At 31.7% G+C, this 15,536-nt stretch overlaps 1 protein-coding gene across 1 annotated transcript; it reads right to left on the bottom strand.

The window, feature by feature from the left end:
- Positions 1–5,414: 5,414 nt before the first annotated feature.
- On the bottom strand, positions 5,415–6,311 carry LOC111613902. The gene has a single exon (XM_023355254.1). It carries the CDS (start codon positions 6,309–6,311, stop codon positions 5,415–5,417), a length of 897 nt encoding a protein of 298 aa, XP_023211022.1.
- Positions 6,312–15,536: the final 9,225 nt, after the last annotated feature.

Here is a 15,536-nt window from a genome sequence, read left to right as displayed (position 1 = left end):
ATTTTGTACAAACAAAATAAATATATTGAAAAATATAAAAACAATAAAAAATTATACTTCAGAAGTTAATTTAGTATCAAAAACGTAAAATATTTGAGTAGCCCAAGACATAGCCAAAGATTACAGCGCCACAGCACTGGCGAAAATTTAAATTCCCAATCGCCGACTGGAATTCTTTCGGATAATTGACGTTTCGGATAATCGACGCTCTACTGTATTTATTAATAGATTAGTATAATGGAGGAGATGGAATTTCAATTGTATGTGAAATTGTTTTCCACCTTAAAAAGAAGAAAAAATCTCTCCAAAAACTTTTTATCATTTACTGAAGAACTTTTTCTACAATAAAATTTCTCATAAAATCAGCATCTGAAAAAAAGATATTCCATACTTATTATTATTATTATCACTATTTAAATTCCTATTAGATTATTTTAAATTTTAATTCATGTCTTTAATCATGAAAATATAATTCCTAATATTTCTTTTCTACTATTGTCCATACGGAGATAATAATCCTTACCCTTCTTCTCTGAAAAAGATTTACACTGAAACAATTACGAATAACTGAACGTTAACTCGGAGAAAAGCTGATCTCCATGAGCTTCCGTACAAACTACGAGTAAGCAGGAACTTGGAATGTTAAGCGTATCACACTTAAACGACATTTAAGCTCAACAACAGAAGTCATCAATATTAATTAACTAGCCTACGACCAATCTTTCCAAACACAATCTGAAAAATAGTTTTCTAAATCAAATAGTTATAAATTTTATCGACATATTATCAAATATATTATCGTGTGTTTATTTTACCTTGTTCCGAGTTAATGCTAGAACCTATTTAAATTACTTTACAATAATCCATTAAAAAGATAAAAATTAGAAATAAAATCATTTTATAGATGTCTATTCAAAATTTCATGTAATTTAATGAGAAAATCAAATTATCTTCAAGTGTGCTTTTACTTAAACTTTCGCCACTTTCGTTTTTTAACGGATAGCACATCTTATTAAATGTTTTTATGCTCATCAGCAGTGGCAGATACAAGGGAAGGGCTACAGAGGATTAAGACTCTTTATCGACACAAAAAATTAAAATTTATATGTTCGAACTTCGAAACGTTCTTTTAAAAACATTTACAATAGCAAATACGGTTAATCAGATCATCCGCAATATAATCGTCGTGTGCGTGTTAATAAAAGGTACTTATTAATTATTCAAATATTTTTAATTTTTGAGTTGGCCCTTTCCTTTGAATAGGCCTAGCCTACTTCTGAATCCGCCGCAGCTAACCAGATTAGAATTTCTCGCAGAAAAATTCTAACTTTATGTTTAATATAACTTTATAATATAATTTTACTTTATCTTAGAAATACTTAAATGAAGAGAGAAATCGCATTTTAGATTAATTGCCATTCTACCAACAGATGAAATTTTAGAATAACAAAATTATTCTATAATTCCATCCGTTGATTATTATTGTACCAATTGCAGTTTGTATATTTTTGTACATTACCTAGTCAAACTAGTTTAGAGTTATGTAGAAATTTCTAAATTCAAATTTTTAAATAAACGCTATAATTACACTTCATATAGCAATTATATCGTTTAACTCAAGCACAGAAGAGTCCATTTTAATACTTAACACTTAAACACTATTTCTATATAAATGATTATATTTAATATTTTAGAATACAGTATTCTAGACATTTTCTGAAAAATCTAATAAATATCAAACCAAATTATTGTACAATCGAAATGAATTGACAATACATCAGAAACTAGTTATACACGTTCATCATTGACCCGGAAAAAACGAGGAAAAAATATAACAAAACATTTAAAAAATCAAATAATTGTTTTCAATCAATAAAAAGTGAAATTAAAATAAATTCAATTTCCATTTCCTCTTTCTATAATAAATTATATAATGTGATGTCAAAAAGTAAAAACAAAAAAAAACCGAATTCGGTTTTGCTTAATAAGAGTTGAACAATGTTCGAATTTAAATATTTGAGTAATAAATCTGTAAAATTATCATTATTATTTTATTATTATTATTATTATTATTATTATTATTGTTTATTGATTTAAATATAAATTTCTTACAATGGGGGCAAATTAAATAATAATATAAACATTCAAATCATAGTAAAATTAACGAAGAAATTCCAAAGATTTAGAGAAAAAGGAGAAGAGCTTAAATAAGGTCATTTTTGACATAACCTCATTCTTCAAATAATCACATCTAAACTCCTCCCCTAATACAGAACATTTTAGTTGGTATGTCACTTGACAGGATTCAAACAAATGAGTCAGAAGATCTTCTTTTTCTTTTACACCACAGAATTCACAACACCCTTCACTGGATATATTTATCCGGTAACCCTTGAACAAAATTCGAAATCTGTTTAGTCTGAGTTGCATAATAAGGCTTTTTGTAGAAAAATTAGTCTCACAATTCAAGTAACTTGCTGTACACCAGACCAAGCGTGATTCACACAGATTAACTCGTTTAGCTGATATTGAAGACATATCCCAGTTCCACAACTGATCTGACTTAGTTTGAATTAGTGCATTTAAATGGGTTCTCAACAAAGAAGCTGAATGAGATAAAAATAAAAAGGAATAACCCAAGCCATCAAAAATATTTTTAACTGAAGCTGGCCAACTTTTCTTACCATGTTTAACTGCTGTTAACAAAACATTATATGTTATTCGACGCAAATCACATGAGGGTAACTCCATGATTTTTGACCAGAACAAAACAATAACCTTAACAAATTTCAGTTCCAATGGTGGTCTTCCCAACTCAAGACGAACTGCAGAACTTGAAATTGAACGTTCTATTTTAAAAAGTCTCTTAAAATATTTCATCTGAACTTTTTCCATTTTAGACAGATATTCCAAACCCCAAACCGGAAATAGATAAGACAGCCTGGAACCAATAAAAGCGTCAAAAAGCCTAAACATGCCTCTCATAGAGTTTAGCTTCATACGTTTCTGTACAGTGAGAATGTACCCTGTCTTTTTCTGAATATCTTCGTCTATCAAACTAAAATGATGATTAAATGTACCTGATGAAGAAAAATGTATTCCCAAATATTTAATATATGTGACAAATCGAATTTCAGTGTTATTCACAAATATCTTGTCAGATTTTGATAATCTACCTCCATTGCGAAAAACCATTCCCTTCGTTTTTTGTAAATTAACTGTGAGGTCATTTCTTTCTGCGTAATCAACCAGCAAAGAAAGTTTTCGCTGTAAACCCGTCTTTGAATCTGCCAACAAAATTACGTCATCTGCATACATTAGACAATGCAAGTCAACAGTATCTCCTAGTGCAAAGCCCGAAATTTCTGAAGTAGAGAACAGTTGTGGTAAATCGTTAATAAATAATATAAACAGCAAAGGACTTAAAGGCTCTCCCTGTGGTAAGCCCCCACCAGAAATAACGCCCTTAGTAGTTGTTAAGTTGTCACTCACATAATACCTTGTATTACAAAATAGGTTTTTAAGTAGCCTAATAAACGAAGTTGAAAGTCCTATTGAATATAGCTTTTGCCACAGAATATTAAGATTAATTCTATCAAACGCCTTCTCCAGATCCACAAATATCGAATAAATTTTACGTCTTTTCCTTGACAAAACATACTGTATTAACCCGTTAAGTATAAAAACATTATACATAGTTCCTCTTCCTTGAACAAATGCTCCTTGAAACTGAGAAATAATATTAAATTCCATTAGCCATTGACTCAACCGATCTGCCAATATTCCAGTAAACAATTTTCTAAAAGTGTTAAGCAATGCAATTGGACGATAATTCTGAGGCTTTGATTTATCTCCTTTCTTGTAGATCATTTTCAACATCACATTTCTCCAATGCTCAGGAAATATCATTGTCTCCTTAATCTTATTAAATAATGTAAGTAATTCTAAACACACCTCATCAGGTAAATAAATAATAAATTCATTATTTATACCGTCCATGCCAGGAGCTGATTTTCTTTTAAGTTTACAGATTGATATCTTTAACTCCGATAATGAAATTGGAGCGTCCAAAATGGGAGAAACGTTTTCATGATCAAACTCAAGAATTGAATCAGAAATTGGATGACAAAAGTCATGCTCCAAAAAACGTTCCCAGTCTTGAAGAGGAATTTGACTATCGGGTTTTTTTATCATACTAAATCTGTTAACAATAGACCAAAACTGTCTAGAAGAACGTGTATTTTGCAGCTGCCTACTAATATTTGACCAATAATTCTTCTTTTTTATCCTACACAATGATCGAAAGGCAGTCCTATAACCACAATAATACATCAAATCGTCTTTACTACGGGATATCCGAAACCTCCTCAACATTTTATTCTTTAGTCTCTTCGCTGTTCTACAATCACTATCGAACCAAACTGAAGACGGTATTTTCGTCATTCCTAAGTATGAAAACATTCCACATTGTTCAGCTGATGTCTTAATCAAATCCAGAATTCCAGAGTACCTATCCTCCATTCCACCACTTAAGACAACGTTTGCATATCCAACCGAAACTGCCTCGGAATATAGGGTGGATCTATCCTCCTTCCAAGTTAATCGTTTTGTCCTATCAATCAAACTTAGTTGTCTATCCTCATCAGTATCAATCAAAATTCCAAAATTCAGCATACGATGGTCAGACATGTAGTCATCGGAAACAACAAAATCACGTAGTCTCGCCACCAAACCTTCGCTCAAAATCACTAAATCGATTACTGAAGCACCCAATCCAGATATATAAGTGAAGTCAGCTGGTGAGTCGAAAGGATAACGACCATTTATTATGTAAATGTTATAAGATTTCACCAGGTCAATAAGCAACTGTCCTCTTTTGTTACAAATTTTATCGTTTGACAGTCGAATATTCGAAATCACATTCCCACCACAAAAAGAGTCCATTGTCAAACCAATTCGTGCATTAAAATCACCCATCAACAAAAGATCGTAATCTGATGTATAATCAGAGATCAAATCTTCTAGTCTTGAAATTAATTGATCAAAAATAGGTATATGAAGGTAAACCAATATGATTATCATTTCACGTAATCCTCTACTTTGCCTCCGATTAAATTTCACTTTAACAACCATCATGTATTGCCGTGACAGAAGCAAATTAACTTCTCCCAGGTCACCACTTATGGCCAAAAGTAACCCACCCGATGGTCTACCTCTCCCCAAATTTTTGGTGGCCAATATCTCAAAAACTTTAAATTTACAGTTAATACTTTTAACTCTCGAACATAAAGGAACTGTAGACCAAGTCTCAGTCAGTCCCAAAATATCAGTTCTGGTAATATGTTCAACAAAACCATTATCATTCAGATTAGTCAGAAAGGCGCCCTGGGAGTTCCATGCTGAAACTTTCAATTCTACTGTACACTTCCCTGAATCGGAGAGAGAACATTTGGAGAATCTACTACACGGCTTTCCACTAAAAAATCAAGTTTCAATAATTCTCCTCTAGCCAAATCATAAGTATATCTCTCTGAGGCAACCTGTAAAACGTCGGCCATCAATCGAACTCGCCTGCCCTCCAATCTATAAGCACGTAAAAAAGGCAGAAGCTTTTTCCGTCTCAATCTTGAGCGCCAACATAAATCTTCAAAAATTTGTATATTTTTTAATACGTCATTGGCTTTTATCTTTCCAAGATTAGCAAAAATTAATTTTTTGTCTGCAAATGACTGCAATTCCACCAATACCATATCTGAACGTTTAAATTTCTCTATCTTAACCGTTGGAATAGGTCTTGATTCACCTATCAATGTATAAAACAGGTTCTGCACCTTCCTATTCAAATCAGAACCATCATCAATCAAACCTTTAATTAAGAAATTTTTCTTTCTCGCTTCATTCGACACCTTGTCCAAAGAATACAAAATCAAACTGTTTTCCCGTTGCAAATCATCTTTAATTTTAGAAATCTCTCCTAGTTTGGCTTCTAACTGAGTCAAACGCCGATCATGGTCATTATGTAAATTAGCCAACCAATCTATCTTCGCAACTACCTCATTTAACGTCGAAAAAAGCTTATCAAATCGGTCATCCAAATAAGAAATAACCTCCCCAGGAATAGACTTACTTGTGTCTGACTTTAAAGGGAAGAAATCTTCTAATCTCGCCGTTTTCAATGAAGGTTCACTCGGAGAACGATGTCGTTTAGCAGTGGATGCCGATGCCTGAATCTGTGAATGCGGCGGAGTACGATCAACAGGACCAGGATTTAACTCTATTCCGCCCAGAAATAACAACAACTCGAACACCATAATCCAAAATTCGATATTTTCCATAATTTGGACTTCAAAGAAGCTCACGTAAAAGTTCACTAACACCCTCGACTGCTAGCAGCGCCCCATTATTTTATTAAATTAGATTTAACGAATAAAGCAAATTAAAAAAACTTTGTCTTAAAGTAAAAGAAACAGAACAAAGAAAATTTTTACATTTAAATTATCAATATTAGTGAAGTGAACAGAGAAAGTAAAATATAAATAAATAATACGCCGTTGCAAATTAATTAATCGTCTGTCAAGGCCTTGCACACAATTAATTTTGGAGCTCGCTTCATAATTCGAACAGAAAAATTACTTTGTTATTTTATATAAAACATATATTTTGTACCCGTTCAGTTCGTTCGATTGGATTGTTTGTATACGGCAACGCGACATGTGGGCGATCTGCTGAAGAGAGGATGTCTCCCGGGACGTTTTTTATGAGAAACTGGGCCCTATTTAGGTGTTTCAAACGCGAAGAAAACCGGGAAAACTTTACTTGGCGGGACGCGAACCCACAACTTACTAGAATGAGTAAAACCACTACCAGCGTTCAATGTTTTACTAGGGTTTCTCAAACGGGATCCCGGTTGTTTTTTAACCCGGGAAATCCCGCAAATTTCTTAAAAGTTCACTTGTTTCCTATTTCGTGTTAAGATTCAGAAAGTTTTGCAAATAGAAAGTATAATTAACTCATAAACTGTCAGAACACATCTGTATTTATTAATTTTAAACCTACTTATTAGTTTTTTAAATTTTTTCTCGTTATGGCATGTCACAAATGGTCAATAATTAATACGTAGCTTATTTGTGGCAGGACTGTGAAAATTCTCTACTTGTCAAAACCTGTAATATCTGGATTAATTGTGCATACGCTGTCTTAATTTTTAACCATGCCCGGTAGGTTCAATAACTGCGTAATGCAAGGTTGTGCAAATTGGGCAAGAATAGAAACGAGTACGAAGTCTGCAAGTATAGTTTTTCTTCATAAACCTGATAATTAAAGTCAAACGAACTGGCAAATTATCGGGCTATAAGCTTACTGCTATTAATGCAGCCTAGGTAGACAAATTAAGAATACTAGAGAGCAAAAGAAGTACTACAATCTCGAAAACGAACTAGAAATCTTCGACGGTACGGGTGAAAAAACACGTAACATTTGTCTTCTCTTAAATGTATTAAAGACGATTCTACCCACATCCATTCAATTGGAAAGGGCATTCTCAGTAGCGAGACTTTTCATTATTAAAATAATAATCAGATTGAATGATCGGAGTATTGACCATCTTTGGTTTTCAAAATCTTATAAAAATTTACAATAACATTTTGCATTATGTTTTATTTTTAAAAAAAACGAAAATTACTTTCTGAGTTAGAAGTTTGATCTAAGTTCATTTTTTCTTTAAATTTTCAACTCAATTCAAAGGCATTTTTTAAGCAGTTTCCAACAAAATTTAATACATTTTTTTTCTATTTGTGAAAATTTCAACATAATTCAAAGATAATTTTAATATATATTTTGCAGAGCATAATTAGCCTAATATTATGACTTTGGAGATTGCAGAACGTATTAAATTAGTTATAAAAATGAAAAATAATTATATCATTCTTTTCAAGATATTTTTTATATTTTAAAAAATAATTAATTATATCCCGGATCACGTGAAACAGTTCACTTTTTTCCAAAATTCCGAGACAAGCAAAAGACCGGGAAATGAGAAACCCTAGGTTTTATTCACTCGGCCACTGGTGGACCCGTTCAGTTCGTCTTTAGTCTACTGTATTGTGTTATTCTATACAGGTTATCTCATTTTTATTAATCATCCAAAATATCTCAAAACGTATGTATCCTACGAAGAAGAAAAAATTGTTCCGGACGAAAAATGTTCTACATTACGAATTTGAAAAAATAAAAAAATAAGAAAAAACAACTATCCTAGCCTTTACAAATAAATTTAACATAGTTTATGCGCTAATAAACCAAATTAGCGTATAAACTGTGTCAATTTCATAATCTGTATTAAAATATCCAGTCACTCTCTTAAAGAACTGGCAATGTTTTAGTTAAATATAAATTTGGAACAGATGTTTATGTTGTTTGTTGTTGTCAAGTAATTTTAAAATAGCAATTCGGTATTTATATTAAAATGCAAACAAAATTATTGAGGCCACGTATTGGCTTAAAAATATACGTTATTCTCCAAATCATATAAAAATTTGAAGTTTATAATAGTTTTACAGTGATATATTATAGGTCTTATATTGAATTAAGTAAGAAGTAAATTAATTTAATTAAGATCTGTAGATACATAATTTGATTCATATATTACTTTAAAATTATATCATAATTATATATTCTAATATTTAACCAGTATTCAGATAAGTGTAGGCTACTATTGTATTATCAATAAAAGTTTAAAGGTTTGAGAAAATCACTATACAATACTCTAGCGTTAACAGTAGATAAATTTGCTTACTTCATCTTGTTACCTCTACGTTTTAAGCACTGATATTCCTTGTAACGTTAGCATTTGACTTATGCATAGTGATTTTCAAGCTGATTATCATAAAACCCGTGGTGTCGCGACAAATTTGTATGAGTATAGAAAGATTGAAGCCTAATAATTTAATATTCTTAATACTATTAATTTGCTACTGTTCCAAAAGCAAATTAGTAACTATTAAATATAACATAATAAAACGATAAGAAGCAAAAATAATAATAATACCTAATAATTTTAAAAAATGCTTGATTGTCAGTTGTGTTACGATGCTAAAGAAAGCCAGTTAAGGTTAGTTTCAAAATAATTAAAAGCCAGCGCTGTAAGAATAAAATTGAGAAAGGGACATATATGGTATATATATCGAAAGCATGTAAAAAAAATTTTACTTATGTCTTTGAATGAAAATCGTTTAGTCTCACTTTATCTTGTCATATACAATTAACTACGAAATTTAACTAAATTCACTTTCAAAAATTAGAAAACTGTAGGTCTATTCATACCTGAGAATGTAATATACTTATCCAAAAACTTCAATATTTATTCGTATTTTTCTTGATGACCACCCTTATTCGTTAAACAGACAAAATTTCGTTAGAAAACTTGAAAAAGATATACAGTATACAGGATCGCAATTTTAGATTTTCAACGTCTTCGTCTTATTTTTATATATTTTCTTTCTGCACAGTAATTTATACACTAAACTTAATTAATCTTAATATGACTATCAGCCAACCAAATACCACATAATGCAAATACTACGTCAACTCTCAGCTATTAGCCTACATTAATTAATCAGCTGTAATTAGAGTACATTACCAACAAGCAAGCAGACCTACACATGTATTTTCTCTGACAATATTCTAAAACTCTGCTTAGCTAAATTAAATCTGATACCAATTTAGCTTGATCCAAATTTTAGTCGAAGTTTCGAATTCAAGGTCAATTTGGAAAAAACAATAATAAATGATGATTTTAAACTCTATACTCAATATATATGACATCGTTACTCTAAGTATTAAACATTTAATAAAAAGGAAGATAATAAAATAAATTTTTATTTCTAGCAGTACTGCAAGTCCTCTCATTTTATTCATTTATTTCTTTTATATCGAAAGTATTTCACGTACACATATGATGAGCACTGGCTCATATATAAGATAACGCTTCTACAAATAGTTATAAGTTATCAGAGTATTTACTGTATAATTATACCTTTCATACAAAACGTTCGTTCGTGAAAATCGCGAAATTTAAATATCTTAATGGACATTTAATCATTTGTCTAAATACGTAATAACCGCAGAAATTTCGTAGCACTTGGCATCAATTATGATGATATTGTACTAGTCTACATATCATAATTTATCAATAATTTTTAATAAAACTGTACAATAATTTACGATAAAAAATAATTTAAATGTAACGAGCAATGATTTATTGTGACATCGTCATAATACAGGAATGCAATTTTTAGTCATATTTCAAAATAAATTTTATTAAAAATATATGCTCTCCACCTCAAATTAGTACTGTAGTGTCTTGCTCCTGTACACCATACTTTCCTTTAACAATAGAATCGTGTCGGTCATCTGTCTAATACCTTTCAGGGGAAACTTTTTGAATTGAAATAATGTGATTTCTGGTTTGCATACAATAGTTAATCGGGCCTTCTGTCCCTAAGATTTCCATATCTAGTCTATTCTTTCATCCATCTAACTCCATTCTAGAGATTAAGGAAGGAAGGACAGACAGGCTGACAACAGACTGTGGGATTTTATAAATCTACGATTTTTTTAAAAATTGTAGCTCAGTGAACGTGGTGTCAAAGGTTTTTCATTGATATTTTTTGATCAAAATAGATTAGTCTTGGCTCTATACAGACTTAATAAATTCTGAATAGGGGTTACCCGAAACTGATGATACCGTACAGATACTTTTCTTCGATACCGAGTACTTTTTGTACAAAATACTTTTGATCTGATACCGATACCGGTATCAGATCAAAGATACTTTTCCTCCGGTAACGGATCTGGTATCGTTACATTTTACACAGACAGATAAGGTCAGAAACAGAATTTTGCAGCCAAATCAGAAACCGAGATGGAATTTTACATTATTTTCGGTTAAGTTAAACTTATATTAAAATATTAATGACCAAAAATCAATAAATCTATTGCGTCAAATTTCATTTCCAGAATTTATATATGCTTAGAGTTTTGATTACTACTGTATTTATAAATAAATAGGTAGTTAAACATTATACAGTACTTTTGTTTGTTAATCACTTGGACCATCGGAGATGATTAAGATGAGCTATAATTTGTACGTACAATACTTGTTTGCACTGACATTTGAAAAAGTTTGAATACAATAGAGAACATCCAATGTAAAGGCTGTTTTACCTTTTCACCAATGATTTCTTATCTATCCCTATCCCACATATATTATTATCCACATTGCCCATTAACAGGACCGTAGATTTGGGGCTTTTTTGTATACATGAGACATCTTATGAGTGTAAAACTGAAGTAGGCCTACTGACTGACACACTGACTTCTGATCTAGCTAGTCGGGATTCAATTCTCTGCAGCGAGCAAAATAATATTAATTGCGGCTCTGGTGTTTACTCAGCCTTCATTGTAATGAATACAGTAACCTATCCCTCGTTTTATGCGATAGATTTTTTTTACACGGGATAAAAATCAGGTTATTTGAAAATTTTTAAATTTAACTTTTCGATAAAATTGTATTCTTTTTAGAAAAAAGTTACTTTTTTGTTGAAATCAAGAGTTAATTTATTTTTTAACTACAGTACAGTACAGTAATAGACATACAGCATTCACTGATGCGCATATAGTACTGATATGTACTGTACATCAGTGAATGATGTATGCCTATTTTATCTTTCCAGTGATACCTTGTGTTTTCTTTATTTATACACAAATAGTGTTAATGATCAATGAATGATGTTAGAATAAAAAAAACCCGCGTTTCTTTTGTAGATTACTTGTTTTTTCGTTACGTTGACGTTGTGAATCCTATCGAGCATTTTCCTACGAGATGCATGTAGGCCTACTGTGCGTTTTTACTCGAATATTTTTTTTTACACGGCGTTCTTTAGAACGTATCCATCGCGCAAAAAGAGAGATTGTACTGTACCTTCTCGGCAGTAAAAACGACTGGAAGGCGACGTGACAGACTGAATAGCGACAGCCGGCAAAACTTCCAATTTCGATATCAGTATCAGTTTTCCGGTATCAATACTTTTGTGGTATCGGGACATCCCTAATTCTGAATCATAATAATTTTCCAAAACGCAGAAGTGGTGAAAAGACCCAGAAGAGAATTGTCATCCAGTTCAGGAATCTCAGAAATTTCGCATGAAAAGTCTGTCCCGAATATATCGTTTCTCATTGCCTGGCCTAACCGTTTGAATATCATAAATATGATTGAAACGTCCTCTTATTGCCGTGGTAAAACGTAAATTGCATTCTTTAGGAAATTTCTGATATATGTAATACATATTTACATTTCTGTAAGTAATAATTTTTATAAATAAATGATTAAACTAAAATAATAATAAATTCAAAAGAATATTTCATTTTTAGATTTTACTCTAGGACAGCATAGAAAAATGTTTGTTTTAAAAAATTAACCATAAATTTGTTTATCTAGAGGTGAAAGAAAATCAAAAGTTATAAAATTATACTCCGCAATTCAGGCCTTATTCTAAGGTTTTTTCTTACTGCACAAATATCAGTTTTGTGTTGGCCGAGCCGATGAATCCAAGCCTTAATAAGCTGTTCTAAAAGACATAAATAGAAAATAAATACATTAACACAAATCTTGCATCTGTATAATTATTTATTAATTTCAATCATCGTTTAATATTAATCATTAATCATCATGCACAATGTGCACTGTGCCCTTCCATGTGATATAATCATGGGCGTAGCCAGAGTTTTGTTATGGGGGACCAGCCTGACACAAAACTGAATTATTTCAATTTTTCAATATTTCAATTATTGTTCATTAAAATGAAATTTCCATAGGAATCGACAATAACTTAACACACATATAATATGAAACTTCCTTTAATCATACGCAGCGGAGTAGCTTGGGTGTCAGCCGCCCGGGGCGGAGGAAATTTTCGCCGTCCCGTTATTTAGGCATCTCAATGTAAAAGACTAAAATTCAGTTTCGTCACAGAATAAGCAATGAAAAATTCCGTGCTAGTGCAGCGACCTGTTTAAAATAGCTCTACTGGATATTGGAGGTGTATATGAATACGAATGAATCTTACAAGCAAATAAAACAAAAAAAAAAAGGTCAACAGGTTCCGCAGAATATCCCGGGATGAAATTACTAGTTCACCCGGACGGTGAGTCGATTCCCGGACTGTCCGGATGATAGCACTATCGTAGGCGATGCAAATATAGAATTGAATGGTTCAAATTTTACAAGATATTATTATTATTTATTATGAAATTTTGCCGCCTCCTGAAAGATAATTTTGCCGCCCCCACTACGCTACGCCACTGATCATACGTTCTCATATCATTAATATCAAACTCTAGCGATGCCTTAACCCAGTGTTTCTCAACGGGAGCGATATCGCCCCCATGTGAGCGTTTTTCCATGTTGAGGGTGCGATTAGTAACAATTTATATTTTTGGGAGCGAAAAACAATTTTCTGGGTGATATAGTAAAACATTATATTAAGAATAATTAGATATTTTATGCGTTATATCGTACAATAATTAAACAAATAACATTATACTAATCACTAGTCTATTCAATGCAGTACGAATTTGGCGTCAGCCTTGGCCCTCGGCATCGGAATTTTGTAGTGAAGGGGTGATACTACGTAAAAATTTAATTGAAGGGGTGATACTACGTTGAAGGGGGCGACGATTCGTTACAGAGGTTGAGAAACACTGCGTTAACCCGTAGAGACTAAACTGTACAGTACATAGAGATTACAGATATACTTTTCACGTTGGGCACAGAAAGCCGTTGCCCTTTTTTTTAGATATCGGAATTTCTCAACTTTTCAATCACTTCGCATTGTGAGGATATGAGGATATAAATTATTATCGCGGATCCATTCGAGCAATTATTTCAAGTTAAGTCCAATATTCAAAGGTTAATCATAAATTCATTAAGCGGGCCGTATGTTGGCTATGCCTGATCTAGACTTTCAGTGGTACACTACACCCAATTAAATTAGCTTCAGTTTTTTTATTTCTTTTTGCAAATCGGCTCAGCACTTTTTGGCTGTAATTTTCTGGGAAGGGGCACCAGGTTAACTGGGGGGCAGTGCCCACCCATGCCCCTTTCTGGCTACGCCCATGGATATAATTTACTATACGATAAGTGCGATGTGGTTGTGGATTACACGAATGGATTTAAATGACAATATTGATGTTGCTGCTGCATAAAAAATATCAATTGTATGTATTCAAAACAAATGGTAAATCCTATCAACATTCCTTCCATAGTTCTATTTTCGTGGGTCGAATAAAATATACAGTAAAACCTGTATAAACCAGAATCAGACGGGACCGAATATTTTTTACGTGATTGGCAGGTTTCTGTTATGAACAGCTCTTTTTTAATGTAGAAAATTGTTCCGTTCCGAAGAATTTTTTCCGTTTAAGCTGAATTTTTATTTTTATTTTGGTTCAGTTTTGGACGGGTTTTATCGTACTCTGTGCAATTTAGATAAATATTTTAACTTTAACATAAATAGAAGAAAAAAATACTTAGAAAACCCAGAATCAGACAATTAATTACTGCACAAATATGAGATTACTACTGCTCAATTCAAAATTTCCATTATATATTTTGTGTCCAGTTGCAACTTAGAATATGCCCTGCGGCAATCTGTCGTCAGAACTAAATCATAAGCCCAAATTTTATTAACGTAGAACCTCGATTTTGATAAAGATAGAATAATTTATCTATTTGTAAACCTAGATTTCTTTTAATTTCAGAGGACAAATAAATTTAGACTGTGTAAAAATTAATAAAATTTATTATCGTATAATCATACAATTCAAAAATATAGGACATGTTTTATAAACCTATAGCTTAAGTAACTTAGGTTTTTATAATAATAAAACTCACGTGTTAAAACAATGTGTTAAACTTCTTTTTGTTTGTGTATTTATTTTTTATCATTTATATTTAATCAATTAAAATAAGTATTTCAAAATAATTTTGTTAAAATTACTAGATTTTAATCTTAGCATCTATTCTTTACAATGACGTTGACCTTACTAAACTAAAAATAATTGCGATATGATAATGCATTGAAGATTTGTATTAATCTCTTATCATCTATATATAATTTATATCGAAAACAGATTAATTGAAGTTAAAATTAACATAAAAATTACATGTTTGTTACAATCAGAGACGTCCGTACTGCCCTTCTCTTTTCGTCTGTGTTGTCGTTTTCCTAATTCCCAATGGGGCCCCAAATTCAATTATCAACAAACAACAGAAAATTCATGACTTCTGGCCTATTCCGCAAATATAAAAGAAATTAATGAACGTTATTTGTCCATTATCCTATGCAAAGTCGTATGTTGACCAAGATTTGGCCATGAAAACATGGAATGTTCCTTATTTGGAGTTATTCCCGATTGCAATCAGTGCCATCTTATGAGAGCTCTAAACCGACATTGAATCATAGTTTGAAGCTTGCATA

This window comes from Centruroides sculpturatus, unplaced genomic scaffold, assembly GCF_000671375.1.
Source record: "Centruroides sculpturatus isolate CEXI.00-Female unplaced genomic scaffold, Cexi_2.0 scaffold961, whole genome shotgun sequence".
Classification (NCBI taxonomy): Eukaryota; Metazoa; Arthropoda; class Arachnida; order Scorpiones; family Buthidae; genus Centruroides; species Centruroides sculpturatus.
The sequence above is the reverse complement of the archived record's forward strand: the minus strand, read 5'-3'. Positions and strand labels throughout refer to the sequence as shown.

What these genes read in the sequence shown, in the direction of transcription:
- LOC111613902 (XM_023355254.1), bottom strand. Translation starts at nt 6,311, where the DNA reads ATGGTGTTCGAGTTGTTGTTATTTCTGGGCGGAATAGAGTTAAATCCT.